Source organism: Xenopus tropicalis, chromosome 4 (genome assembly GCF_000004195.4).
Source record: "Xenopus tropicalis strain Nigerian chromosome 4, UCB_Xtro_10.0, whole genome shotgun sequence".
Lineage (NCBI taxonomy): Eukaryota > Metazoa > Chordata > Amphibia > Anura > Pipidae > Xenopus > Xenopus tropicalis.
In genome coordinates this window covers 88,335,564-88,355,169 of record NC_030680.2, presented here as the reverse complement: position 1 = coordinate 88,355,169, position 19,606 = coordinate 88,335,564, and the positions used below count along the sequence as shown (strand labels likewise).

Here is a 19,606-nt window from a genome sequence, read left to right as displayed (position 1 = left end):
AGATCATATTGCTACCATTGCAATATCAGCATGTTTCCACTCAGATCAAACCAAAACAGGATTTTCAAAGCTGAGGAAATTCAAAAAACTTCTGAACAATGAAGCATTATTCCTGTATTCAGCCATTTAAGAATTTCTAGCAGTAGAAATCCCATCACAGGTGAAAATACAAAATACAAGAACAGTCATTAACTGTTCTTAAAAGCTGTTTCACACCCTGCAGAACATTTGCATTTTGCATACAAGACCTACCTCACAGACATGGCAAACAATAAGTGTGTTGTTTTGGGAGGACAGATGGGATGTTTTGCACAGTTGCACTAGCTAAAAATACTTTATTTTCTTTTTCCAGTTGACATTGTCACCTAAAATAAGGGAAGGTTTAAAGTACAATCAGTAGTAAGAGCTGATGCTCATAGTCCAGTATGGCAGTATCAAGGGGCATTTAAAACCAGCATTTGCTGCTTCCCTTCTGCACTGCTGGTTCTGACTAACAGTATAGCAGAAATCAGATCTTCGCTAGTCAAGACTCTATATTACACAATATAATGCATTCTTTTTGACATGTGTTCAGCTATATCACTCATTATAAAGTTAGAAAATTATGACATTGTTGAAAAAAATCACCCTAGCTCCAGGGTATCCAGGGAACTATTCACTGTAAAATCTTAACCTTTCATTCAGACTGGGCCCCCATGCGCTGCTTTGAACCCCACAGTTTGGGAACATAAGGCGCGAAAGTACAATGTATTAAATATCACAATGCTCATTTATGAGTGCAAGTGCCAAAAGAAAAAAATTACATAAAAATGCACACGCAATAACACCATTACTTAAAGTTACTTGAGCCCATACATGCTCCCTGCACTTGCACATAATTGTAGGGAACGCCAAGGTGCCTGGCAGGCCTGCTCTGATGAGCTACATGCATGTGCATGAATCAATGCAAGGGAACCTGGATTGACCGCCAGCCTGGATGTGCAGTATTTCCAGGGTCCCATTAGAATGTGATATCAACAGGTGCTACTGACTTGTGCTAAGCAAATCACACGCTAATGTTATTATTAACATTGGCATGCTGGAAGTAATGCTGCCTCTGCAAATGTTAGCCACAATTCACACATATTGATGCAAGGGAACATGGAATTGCTGCCAGCCTGGACATGGAGGTATTCCACTAGCAAGTTGTATAAGCAGGTGCTACTGACACGTATCCATCTGATGTGTGTTGGCATTAGGATTGTGTATAAAAAAACCAAATGCTACACACAGTTCTTGTACTGATGTTTTTGTCACAGAGACTGAAACTCAGCAATAAAGGCAGTCATACACGGGCCAACCAGGTACCTTCTCTATCGTCCTATGGGCCAAATGGAAGGAGAGCATACAAGGGACCATTCATCTGAACTAGCTGCATGGCATATCAGCAGATTAAATTTCTAGCCTGACCAGTTCTGGAACTGACCATAGTACACGGATATTGGTCAGCTAATGGACACCATACAGGTACCAATAATTGTACTAAATTAAATTACTGGTTCTTGTACAGGCAGCCTAAAGCTGCCCATACACGTGGCGATCTCACGATGTTTCGTACGACCGTCGGTCGCACGAAACATCGTCAGATCCGCCACACACCATTCAGGGCTGAATCGGCAGGTAAGGAGGTAGAAACAATAGGATTTCTACCTCCTTCTGCCGATTCAGCTCTGAAGGGAGAATTTTGGTCAGGCGCCTTCTATGGCGCCCGATCAAAATTTTCTAACCTGGCCGATCGGCGAGTCGACCGATATCAGCAGCTTCCTGCGATATCGGTCGGCTCGCTGACATGCCATACACGCACCGATTATCGTACGAAACGAGGTTTCGTACGATAATATCGGTGCGTGTATGGCCACCTTAAGTGTTTTAACTGAGGAATGCAATTTTAGAAACTTTGTCCAGATACCTTTTTGCTATACATTGTAAATGATATACTGTTAAAGGGGTATGGCTCACCCAGAAACATTTGTGTACAGTTGTACTATTTCTCATGTAGCAGAAGATACAGTGTTGGTATTTATTTTTTTTCCTGGATTAATCATAAGAGATATTAGGGCTGATTCACTAAAGTGTGTTAAAACGAGCGCTATTTATAGCATGCGTTAAAATTTTTATTGCGTCTAATTTTTCGCGTCTTAACGCATGATTCACTAAAAGCATACTTGCGTTAATTTACGCGCGATACTGCTTGCGTTATTTTAGTCACAAAGAGTATTTTCGTGCGGTATTTGACGGAACGTGCGCTAATCAACGCACTGCGTACAAATATTTGCCGCGTGCGAAAAAACACGCCATGTTTGCCATACATGACATTACTTTCGTAAAACTACTTTTATGAAAATGACCATTTCCTTGCAAACTGGCGGATGCATAACTCTAGGGCCAACACAGACTTGAATAAATAACACTGCAAAGTCCATATTTTATTGCCAAAAGCTCATTAACTGTACTTTTCTATAAATACCGCCTGCCTCAAGTAGGTGTTAATTTTCGCATAGACTAATGCGATATTTAGCGCGTCTATGGGGTATATTTATCATGCTGTGTAAAAAGTGGAGTAAAACATCACCGGTGATGGTGCTCATAGCAGCCAATCAGATGCTTTGCTTTGATTTTCTAACTGTTGAAATCTAATTGCTGATTGGGTGCCCTGGGAAACATCACTATCAGTAATGCTTCACTCCACTTTTTACACAGCAAGATAAATATACCCCTAAGTGTTTGTGAATCATGCGTTTGTATTATTTCTGCACAATAATTAACGCAATGCGGTAAAATTAACGCATGTGGTTGCGCATAAATTAACGCATGCGATACGCGACTTAACGCATGCAGTAATACTGTAGCGAATCGCGGGTTAATTTCCGTGTCAATTTTAACGCAAAAAAGCGTGCGATAAAAATTAACACACTTTAGTGAATCAGCCCTATTGTTTGGTCTGCAATGATATCTTTCCCATGTTTGGGGAATCTGGCTCTTGCATTTATTACATTTAATATTTTTTCTCAAGCATAAAAATGATGAATACTGTCACTGACAATGACAACACAGGAAGAAATGAAGACTCTAAACCAACAGGACAATCACAAAATTTATTTTTTTTACTAAACATTATTTAAAATATGTAATATATATTAGCATCTCATTAAATTATCATCTTCAGTGTAGAATAAAAAATATATAAATTTAATATTTAAATTACTGCATCTCAGACGCCTGAAATTCTCCCCCTACAAATATAATCATCTTCCTTTGGAAAATGCACAGCTTTCCACATTGCTTCCTGTCAGAACAAAACCCATCAAATTGGACAAGCCATTTATATGACTGAATTACTTTTGTGCTCTCACAGTGCCCAAATCCATTCATACCATAATTGCTGAATATCTGTCACAATCATAAACCTTAAAATAAGAATAAAATTAGAGTACATAGAAAGTGATCTGCGCTGAAGGCTGAATTTTATGTTTGCCCCTGTCAGTCATTCTGGGTGTATGCCAATTGTCTTCAGCTATATAATAATTCATCATTGTTGCTACATACATTTTAGGCACAGTAGGAAGGAATTTCATATCATATACAGATAGGCCTTTCCACAAATTATTGTGGATCATTTTTGAGGATCATTTAATATGAATATGCCCTATGTGTGTCATTAGCCTTATGTATTAAAACTGTTCTGTTTTAAACAGCTTATGCGTATCAGTATTTTCAATTATTTATAAACCTTTTTTAAAGTTTGCCCTTTGAAAATGTAATATCTCATTCCAATATAGACTGGTACACTGTGTAGAAAAATGACAAATAAGTAGGTAGTAACATTCAGGACCTTGTCATGGAAAACTGCTCTTGCTGTTTTTTTGTAGAGGCTATTTTTATCAATATCAAACTATTGTTATTATTAGAGCAGAGGCACTTTGTACATCTTCTCAGTCATTTTGTATTTAACTGTTAAAGTATGAATAATCATGTTCCTCTATGGTAAATACTACCCATCTGAACTTGAGAGAGAGTAGAGAGCTGCGTTATCATGGTGCTGGTCTACTCTACCCACCCATTTACTGACACTGCAACAATTTTTTATGAGGTCCTTTGTTATTTAATCCTAACCCTACGCTAGATTTGGAGTACAGATATAAGTACAATAATGGGGACTTCACTATCCGTACATGATAAACACAGCAAACTCTTCCCACTTATCCCATGATTACAACCACTGCCTGCAAAAACACACACCAAATGAGAACCTTCTGTTTATTTTGGTGTGGAAGTTGGACAGAGATAATGGTAGTATACTACACTGTGAACCTGCTGTGCCCATTTATTTTCATCCTTGGTGTGTGTAGAAATAATGGCAATGACACACAAAGAAATTAGCCACGCGTGAAAAATCTCCACTATTGCGGGTGACTAATCTCTTCCAAATGCTTTCCCAATGTAAACTAGTGGGAAAACATATGTGTAGCTTTCCGAAGTCGCCGAAAGTTGCATAACAAGGAGACTTTGGGCAATGCATATTACATTATCACCAGTTGGAAGGCATTTGGAGGCGATTACTGGCCCACAATAGAGTAGATTTGTTGAATGCTTTTAATCTTCTTGTGTGTCATTGCCCTTAGGGCAGTGGCACATGTGGAGATTAGCCGCCCGCGGTAGCGAAGATGTAATCTCCTTGACATGCCATCCCACTGGCAAGAATGTTAATCGCCAGTGGGATGGCATACACGTCACTTGGGTTTCCTGAAGTCGCCTCTGCTTTGGCTTTCCAAAGTCATGTAAAGTTTCCAACTTTGTGCAACTTCAGAAAACTAAAGCAATGCGTGGGCCTTTCCACCTATTCCAATTATTGCGTGTGGAAAGGCTTTTCGGGGAGATTAGTTGCTCGTGTTACCGGGAGATTTAACACGGGCGACTTATCTCCCTGTGGGACATTACCCTTAGAGTTTTTTATGAGCACAGTTTTAAGGTAGCTACTTAGCCCACCTGATTACTCAAGTTTGTAGGTTTCCTGTAAGGGGATTATAACACTACAGGAAGGCTTTTGGAAGGTTATAATGAAGGTTGCCACCAGCCATCTCAAGAACACCTTCATAGAGGCAAGATCAAACACAGCAAGAGCTTAAAGCTGAAAAGTGCCTGAAATCTCCCCTGCAGCCTCCTATTTACTTGAACACCTGAAAACACCATTACTGGCCAGTACTGTTACTTTTAGGCATTTTACAGTTTATGACAGTCAATGTAAGCCATATTGGACCACAGCAGTGTTTTTAACCATTTACACTTGAAAGGGAAGTTTACTTTTAAATACACTTTTAGTACGTTATTGATATAGATATTCTAAGCAATTATTTAATTGGTCTTCACTTTATATTAGTTGCATAAATACAAAGGAAAAATATGGAAAAGCTAAGTCTAAGGCTAATGTCACATGTAGTGGTTGCTCCATCAGATTGATTTGGACCCCCCAGTCTCCCCATTGAGTCCAGCAACATAAATGCAATCCACCTGTCACTGTGCACAAAGGGGAGACTTCCAACAAAAAGATGTAGGGGGCAAAATGAATGCTTTCTCTGCCTGCAGAGAAAAGGCTACATGTACCATTAGCCTTAATGTTTAATTTTCTGTCTTTGATGATCAATGGTGTAACTTTTTTTAGGAAGATTTTATATGTATTTTATTTACAATAGATGGCATTTTGTTCCTTGTGGCTCATTTTAAAGGAACAGTAACACCAAAAAATGAAAGTTTTGTTTTAAAGTAGAGGTATGGGACCTGTTATCCAGAATGCTTGAGACCTGGGGTTTTCCAGAAGTCTTCCTGCAATTTGGATCACCATACCTTAAATCTACTTTAGATCATTTAAACTTAAGTAACCTAAACTCAAGTAACTTAAATAAGGAATAATTATATCATAGCTAGAATAAAGTACAAGGTACTGTTTTATTATTACAGAGAAAAAGAGAATAATTTCTAAAAAATGTAATAATTTGATTAAAATGGAGTCTTTTAGAGATGGCCTTTCCATAATCTGGAGCTTTCTGGATACCTGTATTTAAAATATAATGTACTGTTGCCCTGCATTGGTAAGACGGTGTGTTTGCTTCAGAAAGACTACTATAGTTTATATAAATAAGCTCGTATAGCCACAGGGCAGCCATTCAAGCTGGAAAAAAAGGAGATCGTGTTTTAAAGAGCATATCTGTTATCTTATATAACCTGTGCCATGTAGCCCTATTTTCACTTTGAACAACTACCCTCATGGCTACACAGCAGCTTATTTATATAAACTGCAGTGGTGTTTCTGAAGCAAACACTTCAGGCTTACTAGTGCAGGGCAACAGTACATTATATTTTAATAATTTTGATACAGTTTCATTTTTTTGTATTACTCTTCTTTTAACCTTACTGGCTGTGTTTATATTACCACATATCAGAACAATTCCCTAGTATGTTAGAACATGTTAAGGTAGGACATGTCCGTTTTTATTGATGAGGTAAATTCCCCAGGTTAAGTATCACAAATATATTTACCATGAAAATCTTTCTTAGCATCCTGCATCATTTAAATGGAATTAAATGAAAATATTTCATTGTCCATTTTATGTGCATATGAAGCAAGAAGTCACAAGTCACAGACTCTGATATATAATCATATCTTTTGCTGGCTCAAACAGTGTGTGTAGCAAAGATAAGATTATTGTTTTGGTTTGCTGCACTTTTTTTAGATAAGGTTGGCCATACTGGAGGTTGGATTCTGTAGATGTGTTCCACTGAGTTGCCCAGAGATAAAGAAAACACTTATGTTCCTTGGATGAAAGCGACTGGAGACACAAGATTTGCATATTATTACAATCATGTATACCAAAATTGCAAAAAGCATAACAACACCAACAGTTATGAGTATGACTCCTACAGTGTGCATGGTGATCAGTACTGTAGAGGATCCAGGTGTTTCTCCAGAGAAGGACAATACAAGTAGGACCACACCACATACTAGGATAATAATTGAACTGCATACAAAGACCACAGTGTCTGATAAGCCACCACTCTTCAGCATGTCAATGTGTTCACGCCTTTGAACACAATGCATATCCTGCACAGCAGAGCTCAGTAGTTGCTTGAGTAAGACTAGCAGTGCTAGAATGCATAATGTGGCCCCTATAGCCATCCTCCATTCTCCAGAGCGACTAGTTGTGGTAGACAGGAGTACAATACCACCAACACCACATGCTAAAATGAGAACCACAGCCAAAGTGTAGCACAGTATTGATTTAACAGGCTCTCTGAACCACCAAAGCTCTGTGTGCTCCTCTAGGATATCATTCTGCATCCTTCTTGGATCAGGAGGAGTCCTTGGGGGTGACAGCGCCATTTCTAATGACAAAGGATCAAAGAGCTTCGAACTTCCAACTGGAGTAAACCTGGAGCCCCAAGATGTGCACAAGCGCTGGTCATCAGAAGCATTGCACCACAACCCATGTATATGATTCCTCGAAGGAATACCATTTTACAGTATGATAAGCACACATTGCGAGCAGGGAGCTGAAAGAGTCCAGTAAGACAATACAGGAAGCAAACCTATTGGTGGTTGTGATCCAGCTTAACTGAGAAACACTGACATAAAGTCATAGCTCTTGGACACAGTGACAGGAAGGCACATCCCACCGACAGGAAGATTACAGAAATTTAGCGTCACAACATCCCTTTTGCTTCCTTCTTCTCCTGTGGTATTTCATGCAATATGGATCGTGTGTGTGTCCCTCTTGTGAATTAAAATGAATTTTTGCCTTTAAGAAAAAAAAGAAATTAACTCATTAGAATTGCATGTTTTTCCACATTTCTCCTCCTGATGCATGGGGTGGCTAGCATGTCGGTAGTTTTAATAGTGTGTTGATAAAGAGACAGAGATTTAAAAAATCAACAACACATTTTGACACTTTACCAAATGAATTTAACGCAATGATTACTGAAAAAATAGGTAATAAAATGAATATTTACTCAAATATTGCTGTGGCTTACTTTACTTGCTATTGCTGTTCAGCTCCCAGATCAGTACAATAGGAGGGCTGATTTCTAGGTAAGTATAACAGAAATGACCTGCACAAATGAACCAGTTCTTTAGGGTGAAGACACACAGAGCTATTAGTAGCAGCTACTTTTTCACGGCTACTAGACGCCAGAAAATACCCTGCCATAGACAGTACTGAGAATTGCCTTTGCTAAAACACATGTAGAGACTGTTATCAGTAAATGATCAGCATTGTCTATTTTAGTAGCCACAAGTAGCTGCTGCTAGTAGCCCCATGTGTCTTCACCCTTATGGCTGAGACACAAACACAAAAAATCAGGAACCAAAACAAATACTGGTTTTTCTATCTAACTAACAGCAGGCCGACTAATATAGCATAAGGGAATTTGTAGTTAATAAACTGTATTAACCTTTTGGCTATGGTTATTTGTTTTAGAATTCAAAGTTGATATGAATTCCTCAATAATACAGTTTACTCATGATGATGCAGACAATATCATGCTTATGGTCTCCTCATATAATATGCAAAAGAAAGGTGTTAGCTATAAGGAGCCTCTTGCTCAAGTCTCTCAGACTCAGTCACACAGCAGTAATGGAAAGGCATTGGTGCGTGGAGTGATATATACTTTAACCAATCAGACACACGCTGCATAACGCAGAGCGCTAATAATCAGTCCTGCCACCTTCTTACCTTCCTCAATACATCTTATGAGGGCCACTGGCTGGGGGTCAGTACTGTAGCGGGGCTCGCTGGGGATCCGGCAGTTACAGAGGGAGAGCGCTCGGCCTCTCTGCTATTGATGCTGTCACGGTGCCTGACTCTTGTCACCAACTGGTTTCCCTGTCACCAAGTTTCTCTGGCTCTAGTTTGACAAAGGAGGGGAGGGGCTGCCTGTAACCCTGTGTTCTCTCATGAGAACGAATGAGCTGCTCTTGGCGGCTTCATGGTGTCATTCACTCGCTCTTTATCGCGTGTGGGGACTTGATTGTGTGGGTAAGTGACACGTTAATAACCATCGTGTTTGTAACTGATCTGACGCTTTACAGTGCCAGAATTATTTACTTTATTTACTTTCATTAGTATACCCTGTGTATCTGCAGACAAAAGCCTCCTGAAGTGAATATTAGGAAATGAGTTGGCCTAGAGCAGGGATCCCCAAACTTTTTTACTCAGATGTAAAAAGTGTAGTGAGCCACACAAAAATAAAAAAAAATCATTGGGGATGCCAAAAAAGGGTTGTGATTGGCTATTTGGTAGCCCCATGTGGACTGCTTGCCTGATGGAGGCTAAACAAGAGTAAAATAGTGTTTTTTTTTTGCTTCCAAAACTTGCCTCCAAGCCAGACATTTAAAAATGGGCACCTACTTTGAGGCCCCTGGGAGAAACATCAAAGGGGGTGGTGAACAACATGTTAGAGATAGCTATGGGAGATAGCTCTTAGTACAAGTTGGTCCGATTGCCATCTTGGAGTCAGGAAGGAATTTTTTCCCCTCTGCGGCAAATTAGAGAGGCTTCAGATGGGGTTTTTTGCCTTCCTCTGGATCAACTAGAAGTTAGGCAGGTTATATATAGGCATTATGGTTGAACTTGATGGACGTATGTCTTTTTTCAACCCAACTTACTATGTTACTATGTTACTTACAAAGCCCTGGCTGGGGATGACTGGCCTAGAGGTTAAAGCAGGGTTCACCTTTAAATTACCTTTTGGTATGATGAAGAGAGTGCTATTCGCAATTTGTATTTGTTTTTTTATTTTTTAATTATTTTTTTATATTGTTCAACAGCTCTCCTTTGGAACTTTGGCAGCTATCTGGTTTCTAGGGTGCAGTGTAACCTAGCAGCCAGGCCGTAGTTTGAATGAGAGTCCAAAATATGAAGAGGTCCTAAACAGAAAGAAAAGTATTAAAAAATAACAATACAGTTGCAGCCTGACAAAGCAATACTTTTGGGCTGCTTAGGTCAGTGACCCCTATTTAAAATCGGGTAAGAGTCAGAAAAGGAATGGCAATTAATTCAAAAACTTTAAAAAATGAAGACCAATTGAAAAGTTGCTAAGTACAGGTCATTCTATAACATATTAAAAGTTAAAGAGGTGGTTCACCTTTATATAAACCTTTAGTATGTTATAGAATGTCCTATTCTTGGCAACTTTGCAATTGGTCTTCATTGTTTATTTTTTGTAGTTTTTGAATTATTTGCCTTTCTTTTCTTACACTTTTCAGCTTTTAAATGGGGGGGTCACTGACCCCAGCAGCCAAAAACTATTGCTCTGTGAGGCACAATTTTATTGTTGCTACTTTTTATTACTTATCTTTCTATTTAGGCCCTTCTTTATTCATATTCCCGACTCTTGTTCAAAAATGGCTTGATTGCTGTAAAATGCTTTGAGGCCCACAGGAGAGAAGTGCTATTTGCTGTATTGCTCATACTGCAAAGCAAATGTAAACGGAGTAGATATGTGCACGTACTGCAGTATGCTTATGCACAACTACATTATTGTCTGCTTGAAGGGAAAATTAAAAACATAGACTGTGTACAGACTGGAATGTAATAATGTAGAGCTACCCCAGTGGTTGCTGAGGGGCCCAAGTGTATAGCTGGCCAAATGGCTATCCAGGGTAATGCTCATTTTTAATATACTGTATGTTTGGGTGCAATGGCCCCAGTTATGCCTTCAGTTCCCGCACTTGGTAAGTCTTGTTTAGTCATCTGTAGCAAATCCGCATTGCACACAGGGTATTCTGGTCCCCGTAACTTCAGGAGGTGAGGAGCATTATGGGGCCTATTTATCATAGGTTACCAGATCAGTTGAATTCAGGGACAGTGCAAAGAGATGCATATTGTACTGATTGCATTTAACTTATATTGCAGTCAGTGCAGCCATTCTAGCTGGATTTTCTTGAAATGTCTCTGAATGTTAAACTGATAACATTAATTTATCATATACTGTGTAAAAAACAGTAGCTAAATACGCCAAACCTCCCTAGATATCACAGTGTAAAGAATGCTGTACTTATCGCGTGCAGCTTTTTTAAAAATGCTATTGCAAAAATGCATTGCAAGTTTTTTTGTCTGTGTGTTTTTTCATGCCAGAATTAACTTGCTGCTTAAAATTTTCCCATTGACTTTAATGAACTTAATTGCAAAATAATCCAGTGGTCAAGTGGGGTAAAATACAGCACACACCTTGATAAATTCTCCATTTATTTTATATAGCTTTTTACATTGTTTTCTGGTGTTAAATATTGTGCACAGTGTGATAAATAGGCCCTACCTTTTGTAAATCTTTTTTTATCAGCCAAATTTAAAGCGGTCTGGGCAGTAATTTAAGGAAATGAATCCTAACTGTTATTTGCATCAGATAATTTTCCATTCAGTTAAATAGAAACATCATACAAGTGTTGTTAGTACAGAAGATGGGGGATGCAATTACCATAACAAACTGGAAATATGGAGAATGTATAGTTTTTTTTTATGCTACAGTATGTCCAATCATGTACAGTGGCTCAATGGCAAGATATTGCGTAAAATGTTATGTGGGCTGCAGCTGTTTATTAAATAATTGGAAACGACTGAAAGTTTGAAATTGCATTTTGCTGGACTAAATGCCCTATTTGCCATTGTTTTACATACAGCTTTCAATTAATTACATAAAGGACAAGGAGAGTAAATAAAAAAAAAAAGATGGTTGCCAATTGGTTAGACACCCTCTGGTAACCTAACTTGCTAACCTGTCTCCCTACCCATCTTTCATGTGGCCCCTGACATTCCTTGCAGCACATTGGACTTGATGCTTACACAATACTGTACTGTTTGGAAGCTTACAATATTCTGAATGTGCTCAGCCCAGAGCACTGCAACATTTGCTTGAAACCACAGGAAAAATGGCACCACTGGCACTTTTTTTTCAGAAGGCCCCCCTAAACCACCCCAGCCTAGTGGTACCAACCACAGCCGACACGCTGATATTACATGGAGGGCAAATCTAATTGCAACCAATCAGCAAATAGATTTGTATGGTCACCTACAAGTTACAATGTTAATAATTATGCCCCTTTAGGCTAATGTCAGATGAGGCGCAAGGCTGATATTTTCGGCAAGCTGAATGAATGATATACGCATCGGGTGCATGAAAACGCGAGATAATGCAAAGTCTTGCGCTTTTATGCGTATATTGGCTACATGTGCCTGCACCCGAGCGTATCTCATTCATTCGGATGGAGGCGTAGGGCGGTATTTTTGGCAAGCGCTTTTCCGCTTGCCGAAAATATCAGCCCTACGCCTCGTCTGACATTAGCCTAATGTCTCAGTAGCAGAGAGCCAGCTGCATTGATCAGTGAGCTGGAGGCGGTGCGATCCTTCAGTAGGCTATTGTGCTGTTTTAATTTCTACTCAAGCCTATTGAAGCATTGCCCCAGCCCAGTGTGACTGAAAGAACTCAGTTATCTAAGGCTGATGGCAGAGGTGGCGTAGGGCGGATATTTTTGGCAAGCAGAAAAGTGCTTGCCGAAAATACACCCGTTACTGTAAAAATCGCCTACCTTGTGCCTGCACTGAATGAATGAAATACGCTCGGGTGCAGGCACATGTAGCCGAAATACGCATAAAAACGTGAGACTTTGCATTCTCTTGCATTTTTATGCGTATTTCGGCTACATGTGCCTGCACCCGAGAGTATTCCATTCATTCGGGGGCAGGCACAAGTAGGAGGCGTATTTTCACTTGCCAAAAATATACGCCCTACGCCTCGTCCGGCATTAGCCTCACAAGTAGCGCTAGGCTGGGCTGGCTTCTGGGGAACTTAATGTTGTTTTTAACAATACTGACACCTTCCTGTGGATTTTCGGTGTGTGTTTGTATCGCTTTATTTTTAAAGATCGAGATCACATAACTAATCCATATGCATTATTGCAGGCTTTATAAAGGTGAGCCTATTCTTTAAAGGACATATAACGGTTATTTCACTGGAGGTGCCAAGAATTTTACATGTCTTTTCATGCCAGACTATTTCCAACATGAATGTGATTATTTTACACTACCACAGGCCTAGACTTTTCCATTGAACTCAGCTTGAGAAATTTCTGGCTAGAAAAGCTGTTTAAAATGCATTGTTTCTGTTTGACGGTGTACTCTTTCCTTGTATATTACAGATAGTTCAGTCAAAAAATATGTGTAGGGGGGAGCACGAGACAAAGTGCAAAATTGCCATATTTTTATGCCATACACTGTGTATGTCATAAAAATAAAAGCACTTTTTCACTGGGGGTTTGATGCATGAGGTCTGGAAGGCTCTGAAGGGTGCAGAGGACCTATCTAGTCGAGTATTACAGATAGTTGCATTTGTAGCCCTGCAAAGGAACATTGTCTGAATCCCTGAATGCTTCAGGTTCTTATTTTATTTATCTTATCTGTGATGATCAGTGTGATGATATCTTACAGTATGTGGTGGGAGGAGCCTGAAACTTCATACGTGAGCCACAAGTATGCGCTTGTGAGAGTCTTGAGCTTAAGTGTTCCTAGTAAACCTGACTCAGAGCCTCTCCTCCATACCTGTGCACATACCTCTGTGTTGACCTCTGTCACTCTTTGTCATGTATTTGTGTTTCCTTATCGGTCAGCTTCTAAATGATTTCTCTTTTGCTTATGTAATAACATGTGAAGGCTTCCTCAAAATGTAACTTAATTTCCATCAATTCGCAACTGTTTAATAAATAAGCAATAATTTGAATGTGTGCATGCAAGTCATTATCCTTGCTATACCATGAAAATTCTAATTTGCCACGTGTGCAAAAACTTTCATATATTTGTTTACATTGTAGTTTTATGCTCCAAAATGCATATAAATATTGTGATAAAGGCCTGTAAATGTGGGCATACACGGTAAAATTTGCATGTTTGGCAATGTGTCCAAACAAGCATACCTTTCTGCTGATATGCCCACCCTGGGTGGGCAATAACGTGCTAATGCTAAAGTTTGGCCCTAGGGCCAAACTTTAAAAGAAGGGGATATGAAAAGCTGAAATCTGCCCATTTAACCACCTTAAGACTGATTGGATTAGAAAGTCTGCCTATTTACAAGCCAAGACTGCCTGTCAGGTCTTCTAGTGTTTGTCCAGTTTTACAGGCTAGCATGACTGCAAATGCAGTTACAGTCCATGCGCCTTGCATGCAGTCTTTTGTGCATTGCATATAAAACCTCTTTTATTAAATGTACTGAATAGTTGTGCTTGGCGCCGCTTAATCTTTCTACCTTCCATTCCAAACTGAGCACTACTGATGCAGGGGAACCCTGGAGCTACTGCCACCTCCTGACCAGGTGGTAGCTCTAGGGTTCCCTTAGCACCCTATATCAATCGCTGCAGTGCAGTTGTGCCTAAAGTGTAGGGTGCACACATTATTCGCACTCTAAACACTTGAAATAACGCTAAGCAGACTTCAAAACTATTTGGCAAAACTACAACCAATTTGCTACAAAGTGAACACGCAGTTGCGTACATTTTGGCAACTGCATCAAAAGCACATCCTTTGTGACAGAAGCAACACTGGAATTTCTGGGGAAAAAAATGCTGGTGATTGGGCTCAAAATTGCCCTTGTGGATGTACAAATGCCCTTTAGTATTACTAATGTCTACTGTTTCACTCACTGTATTCCTGGCACCAGGCTACAGTTAAAATTCCATTGTATTGTACATGTGGAATTTTAGTATCTCTACTGGTCCAAAACTGTCAAATCCCCCAGGTTTAGTAATTCTGTCTTCTAACAAGAGTGCTGATGAGTAGGAACTCTCACTTAAGCTCATCCACTATACCTCATGACCCTGATGTTTTTCTATTATAATTTTTTTTATAATTGTATTATAACATTTGTGAGTTTCTTCAGTTATAGGGTAGCAATCAGTTACAGGCTACAACTTTCTAATATAAGGTTCAGTTAACCAGACACCTGAAAGACTCAGCTTTGTTTTTATCTACCTTTGTTTTTACTTATATAACTAAGCTTTCTGCTTAATAATCCTGATAGAACTGCTGTAGCCCTCTGTAGAACTGAAGGCTTGATAGCTCTAGACAAAGGGCCTTATTTACTATTAGCCGGTGCAGTGGCAGGTGCAAAAGTTTACACCTGTAGTCACATATTTTGCGCACCTGGGTGCAAATGAAATGCGTGAAAGGCAAAGGCATTGCCTCACTCACATGGGAGCTATTATGATGCAGATACAGCTTGTGTAATATTTACAAATAAGCTCAAGTATTGTTTCTGCTTCACTGATTTGCTTGCTTCTAGTGGCAGATACATGATTTTGCACTGTCTGCAATAAAGCAGGAATTCTGGGTAAAACATTGCATTGTAAGAAATACATAGCAGATTTTTTCCTATTTCATGTTGTAGTTTACTCAGATTTCCCATGCTTTGTTATAAAGAAAGGTAGAAGGAAGAAAATACACAGCTGCATGACTACCAGGAAATACCCTGGAAACTTTCCATGGCTTAAATAAATGGATATTTCCAGCACTTCTCCAGTTTTGCTATACACTACACATTGTTTTAGGACCAATAAAACCCTTTTATTTTGATCATAGTGAAAAAAGAAACCAGCCGTCAGCATGACTTTTGCATTTTGTAGGCCTTGGCACCCTGAATTGTGACTAACCAAAATTATGCTATGATCAGTACATAACATTTCAAAATGAACACTTCTCCATGCCTAATGACTACTTCCAGCACCTAAGGGGTGATCACTCCTGCCATGTAAAGGCAGTGTTAGCGATTGCACTGTTGGCACGTTGAGAAAAAGAAGTGTGTCCTTACCTGTCTCACCTGTAGCTGGTTCTTGCCAGGAGCAGAATTCTCTGGCCAGGGTTAAGTTAGGAATAAAGTTCCAGAAAATCAAAAACTGAAGCTGTGTAACCTTTAAAAGCCTCCTCGCATTTCATCCAGCTCTTCGGTGCGTCTTGTTTGTTCTGACAACTACACAGGTGGAAATTCTATCTCTTCCTCTTCAGCAGAGCTGATACTGTCACTGATTGGCTGCAGTCGCTGGTGACAGCAAAGATGAGGGCTGGTACATTCCTAGCAAGGTGATACGCCTGCTCTACCTGCACTGCTATAGAATGCCAAAGCCTCAGATCAGGTTTATCTTAGTACTGAACAACTCATTTTTAGCTGGTGTCCTCCCTCCCCCCGCCTGAGTTTTCACTTGCTTTATCCCTGTTTCATTGCCATTTTATATTTAACTTTCCTTCTCATAAAATTCATTGATCTACCGATGTTAGGTTTTTGCTTGGGTGTTTCCTTATATGCACGCAAAGGCCATTGTGTGCCAGAGGGTAGAACAATTTACATAAGAGATAACAATCCCAGTAAACAGAGACAAGATGATAAACAAATCCCTTATAGAGCTTTAGATAGGAAGACACTTTCTCCACCCAGTTGGGGACAGTGAGAGCTATGTTTGCACACACACACTGGTTATCTCCTGTTTGTATGTGGCAGATAAACCCAACATATTGTAGAGAAAACATGACATAATCACAAGGTTCTGCAATGTAAAACATAAGATTCATTGTCATTTCTCTGATCACTTGTTTCAGTTGGTTGCCCTGCTTATTGTTTGCACAGCTGTGTACAGTGTTGCTGCTTTTAGGATAAATAATACATATTTTGAGCAAAATGTAAATTGTTACTAATAACTGGAAAATAATAGATTCTATCTACAATTTACAAAACAGCATATTATATGGATAAACGATAACAATAATAATAAATTCTGCAAAGCTATAAAAATTTCAGGCATTTCCAGCATGGAAAAAAGCAGTGGCAAAATGACCAAACGCACTCATTTACCTTTGCCCTGACTCTTTAGCAAATGACCCCCAATTATGCATTTGCCCCTGCATAAAGCTTTTCATACGGCAAAAATACAAAATGTAAAAAGTCTTATTTACCAGTCAGTAATTTAAGTCATTTATGTAGTAACGCTTGCATTTTGAAGTGCATTCACAACAGAATTTTGAGGTTTGGATGGAATACACATTTGCTGCAGCGTAACATTTATTATTTTTACTTGCAGCAGACAAAGCATTAACTGTCCATTAGAAATCTGCATCCATCCAATGATACATATATATTCAGTAGCTTAATCGTATGTTATATGTAGGGGTTATTATTTAACTGGTTGGTTTCATCACATTATTTGCTTCTCTCTACTTGCATAGGAAATGCAGGCTGAGAAAAGCGGAGGATCCGCTGTGTGTGACTCTGGCCTTGGGCATATTGTTTATGATGATTGACTATAGGCTCCAGACCAATATGGGCTGAAAGGTTAATACAGATGATAGGATGGTCACATATTAGGCAACTTCCAGGTGCATATAGACACTGAAGGAAATATACTGTTGTGTCATTAACCTTAAAAGCCATCACAAAAATCATAAAATTTGATGTAGACTGGTATGATAAACTAAATTAAAGAACCAATAGCATAGGTTTTCACTATGTAGATATGTAAAAGCCTTGACATCTGACCCCCTGATTATCTTCACTTAAATACTAAAATAATATTATTCTAAATAAATCAAGTGCTATGCAAATGTGGGCCCTGCAGCCATATTGGAAGTTGAATAGGGTGTACAGTAGCTATGCTATTTAAACGGTTTTCTGACATAAACACACAGTTTTACCAGTAAAAGGTAGTAGAACATATTTATAAATATATGTAAAACTCTGGTGCTACTGGCTAAAGACTCTGATCAACCCGAACCAAGAATCATATCTTAATGAGCACTGAGACACCTCAGCAATATTTTCTCAAGGCCATTGCTATCAGTTTTAAGATTGATTGTCTCATGTACGCTGGTTTAATGTCTCGTTAAACATTAGTTTCGTAGGTTTCCTCACTAATGTCAGAATAATGTGTTCTTATCCTACAAAGGGCAATGCCTCAAAATGTCCTCCACCGCTTCCCTTATATGGGAGACTTCTGCATGCAACTCACTTGGCAAGTGATTGTGCCTTGGAATTACAGAGTCTGAATTGCCTGACTAGTCAGTGTACCCATGCAGGGAGACATTGCCATAGAAGTAAACACAGGACAATGTCAAGTGTTTTAAATCAACTCCAACGAAACTTATTAGACAGGCAGATAAAAATGCCTAGAATCATGCTTGACAAAGGGGTCGCTTTGCCTCGAAATGTTGCACCTCCGCAATAAAGATTTTTAAAGGGCTAGTCCCGTTTGTAGCCCTGAGTGCCAGTGCTTTTGTCGCTATTTGGAATTTTTTGGAGGGTGCCAATCCCCCCAGCAGTGTGCACCGAGAGCTGATTTTGTTTGGAGAGTCAAGGGTGTGCGAGGAAGGTCATTTGTTCGTTTTAGAACCAGCGTGTGCCATTGCTTTTCTGCTGACATAATATACAAATTCTATGGTTAGAATTAGGGTGAAGACACACGGAGCTACTAGTAGCAGCTACTTTCTCAGAGCTATTAAATGCCAGAAAATATCCTGCCACAGACAATACTGAGAATTGCCTCTGCTAAAACAGACGTTTTACAATTGTCAGTAAATGATCAGCATTGTCTATTGTAGTAACTGTGACAAGTAACTGCTACTAGAAGCTCCATGTGTCTTCACCCATAGGGCTTTGGCACACGCTGAGATTAGTCGCCTGCGACAAATCTCCGTTGTTGCGGGTGACTAATATCCCCGATATGACATCCCACTGGTGAGAATGTAATTTGCTGATGGGATGGCATACGCGGCACAGCGATTAGCCGGAATCACCGAAGTTGCCTCGAGCGGACACTTCGGTGATCGCGGCGCCGCGTATGCCATCCCACAGGCTATTTAAATTCTCGCCGGTGGGATGTCACATTGGGGAGATTTGTCGCCCACGACAACAGAGATTTGACGCGGGCGACTAATCTCAGAGTGTGCCACAGCCCTTAGGGTGAAGACACACGGAGCTACTTAGAAGCAACTACTTGTCGTGGCTACTAAATGCCAGAAAATACCCTGCCATAGACAATAATGAGAATTGCCTCTGCTAAAACACATGAAGAGACAATTATCAGTAAAATGGTCAGCATTGTCTATTTTAGTAGCTACGACAGGTAGCTGCTACTAGTAGCTCTGCCATACCCTGCCATAGACAATACTGAGAACTGGCTCTGTCTAATTTTGTAGATGTGATACTAGTAGCTCAGTGTGTCTTCACCCTTAGGGCTAATACAAACGGGGTGATTAATAGGTGCAACTTTTTAAAAAGTCATTCACGGCAACTAATCTCGGCAACTTACCGCCATAGGTTTCTATACAAGTCGTTGGGACTTATTACAAGCCCTTTGTGCTGTGCGGATTAGTTGCAGCAACTTTTTTAAAAGTCGCGGCTACTAATCGCTGCTTGTGTCTTCACCCTTAGTGATCTGTAGGCTGACCTTAGCAAACCATTTGCAGGTTGGGGTTGAGCTCTTCTGTCTGCGACCTTACACTGCTGGCTACTGGATTTATAGGCATGCTTCCTCTTCTTTTGGGACATCATC

The 19,606-nt window shown here is 39.7% G+C and overlaps 1 protein-coding gene and 1 long non-coding RNA gene across 4 annotated transcripts in view; one reads left to right on the top strand and one right to left on the bottom strand.

The window, feature by feature from the left end:
• Nucleotides 1-6,486: 6,486 nt before the first annotated feature.
• On the bottom strand, nt 6,487-16,210 carry tmem125 (transmembrane protein 125). Of its 3 annotated transcripts, none has more exons than XM_004913959.4 (2): nt 15,880-16,210; nt 6,487-7,829 (listed from the first exon to the last, which is right to left on the bottom strand). In XM_004913959.4, the coding sequence occupies exon 2, from the start codon at nt 7,412-7,414 to the stop codon at nt 6,764-6,766; it is 651 nt and encodes a 216-aa protein (XP_004914016.1). In that variant the 5' UTR covers nt 7,415-7,829; nt 15,880-16,210; the 3' UTR covers nt 6,487-6,763. The 3 variants fall into 3 exon arrangements, with proteins under 3 accessions (XP_004914016.1, XP_012817019.1, XP_004914017.1); XM_012961565.3 differs by having other exon boundaries at nt 15,889-16,210; XM_004913960.4 differs by lacking the exon at nt 15,880-16,210 and adding an exon at nt 8,763-8,850.
• The window catches only part of LOC116410421, a 33,440-nt gene continuing 22,822 nt past the window's right edge, over nt 8,989-19,606 (top strand). Inside the window, exon 1 of the long non-coding RNA XR_004222386.1 lies at nt 8,989-9,065. This is a non-coding gene — a long non-coding RNA (uncharacterized LOC116410421). The remainder of the gene's footprint in view (nt 9,066-19,606) is intronic.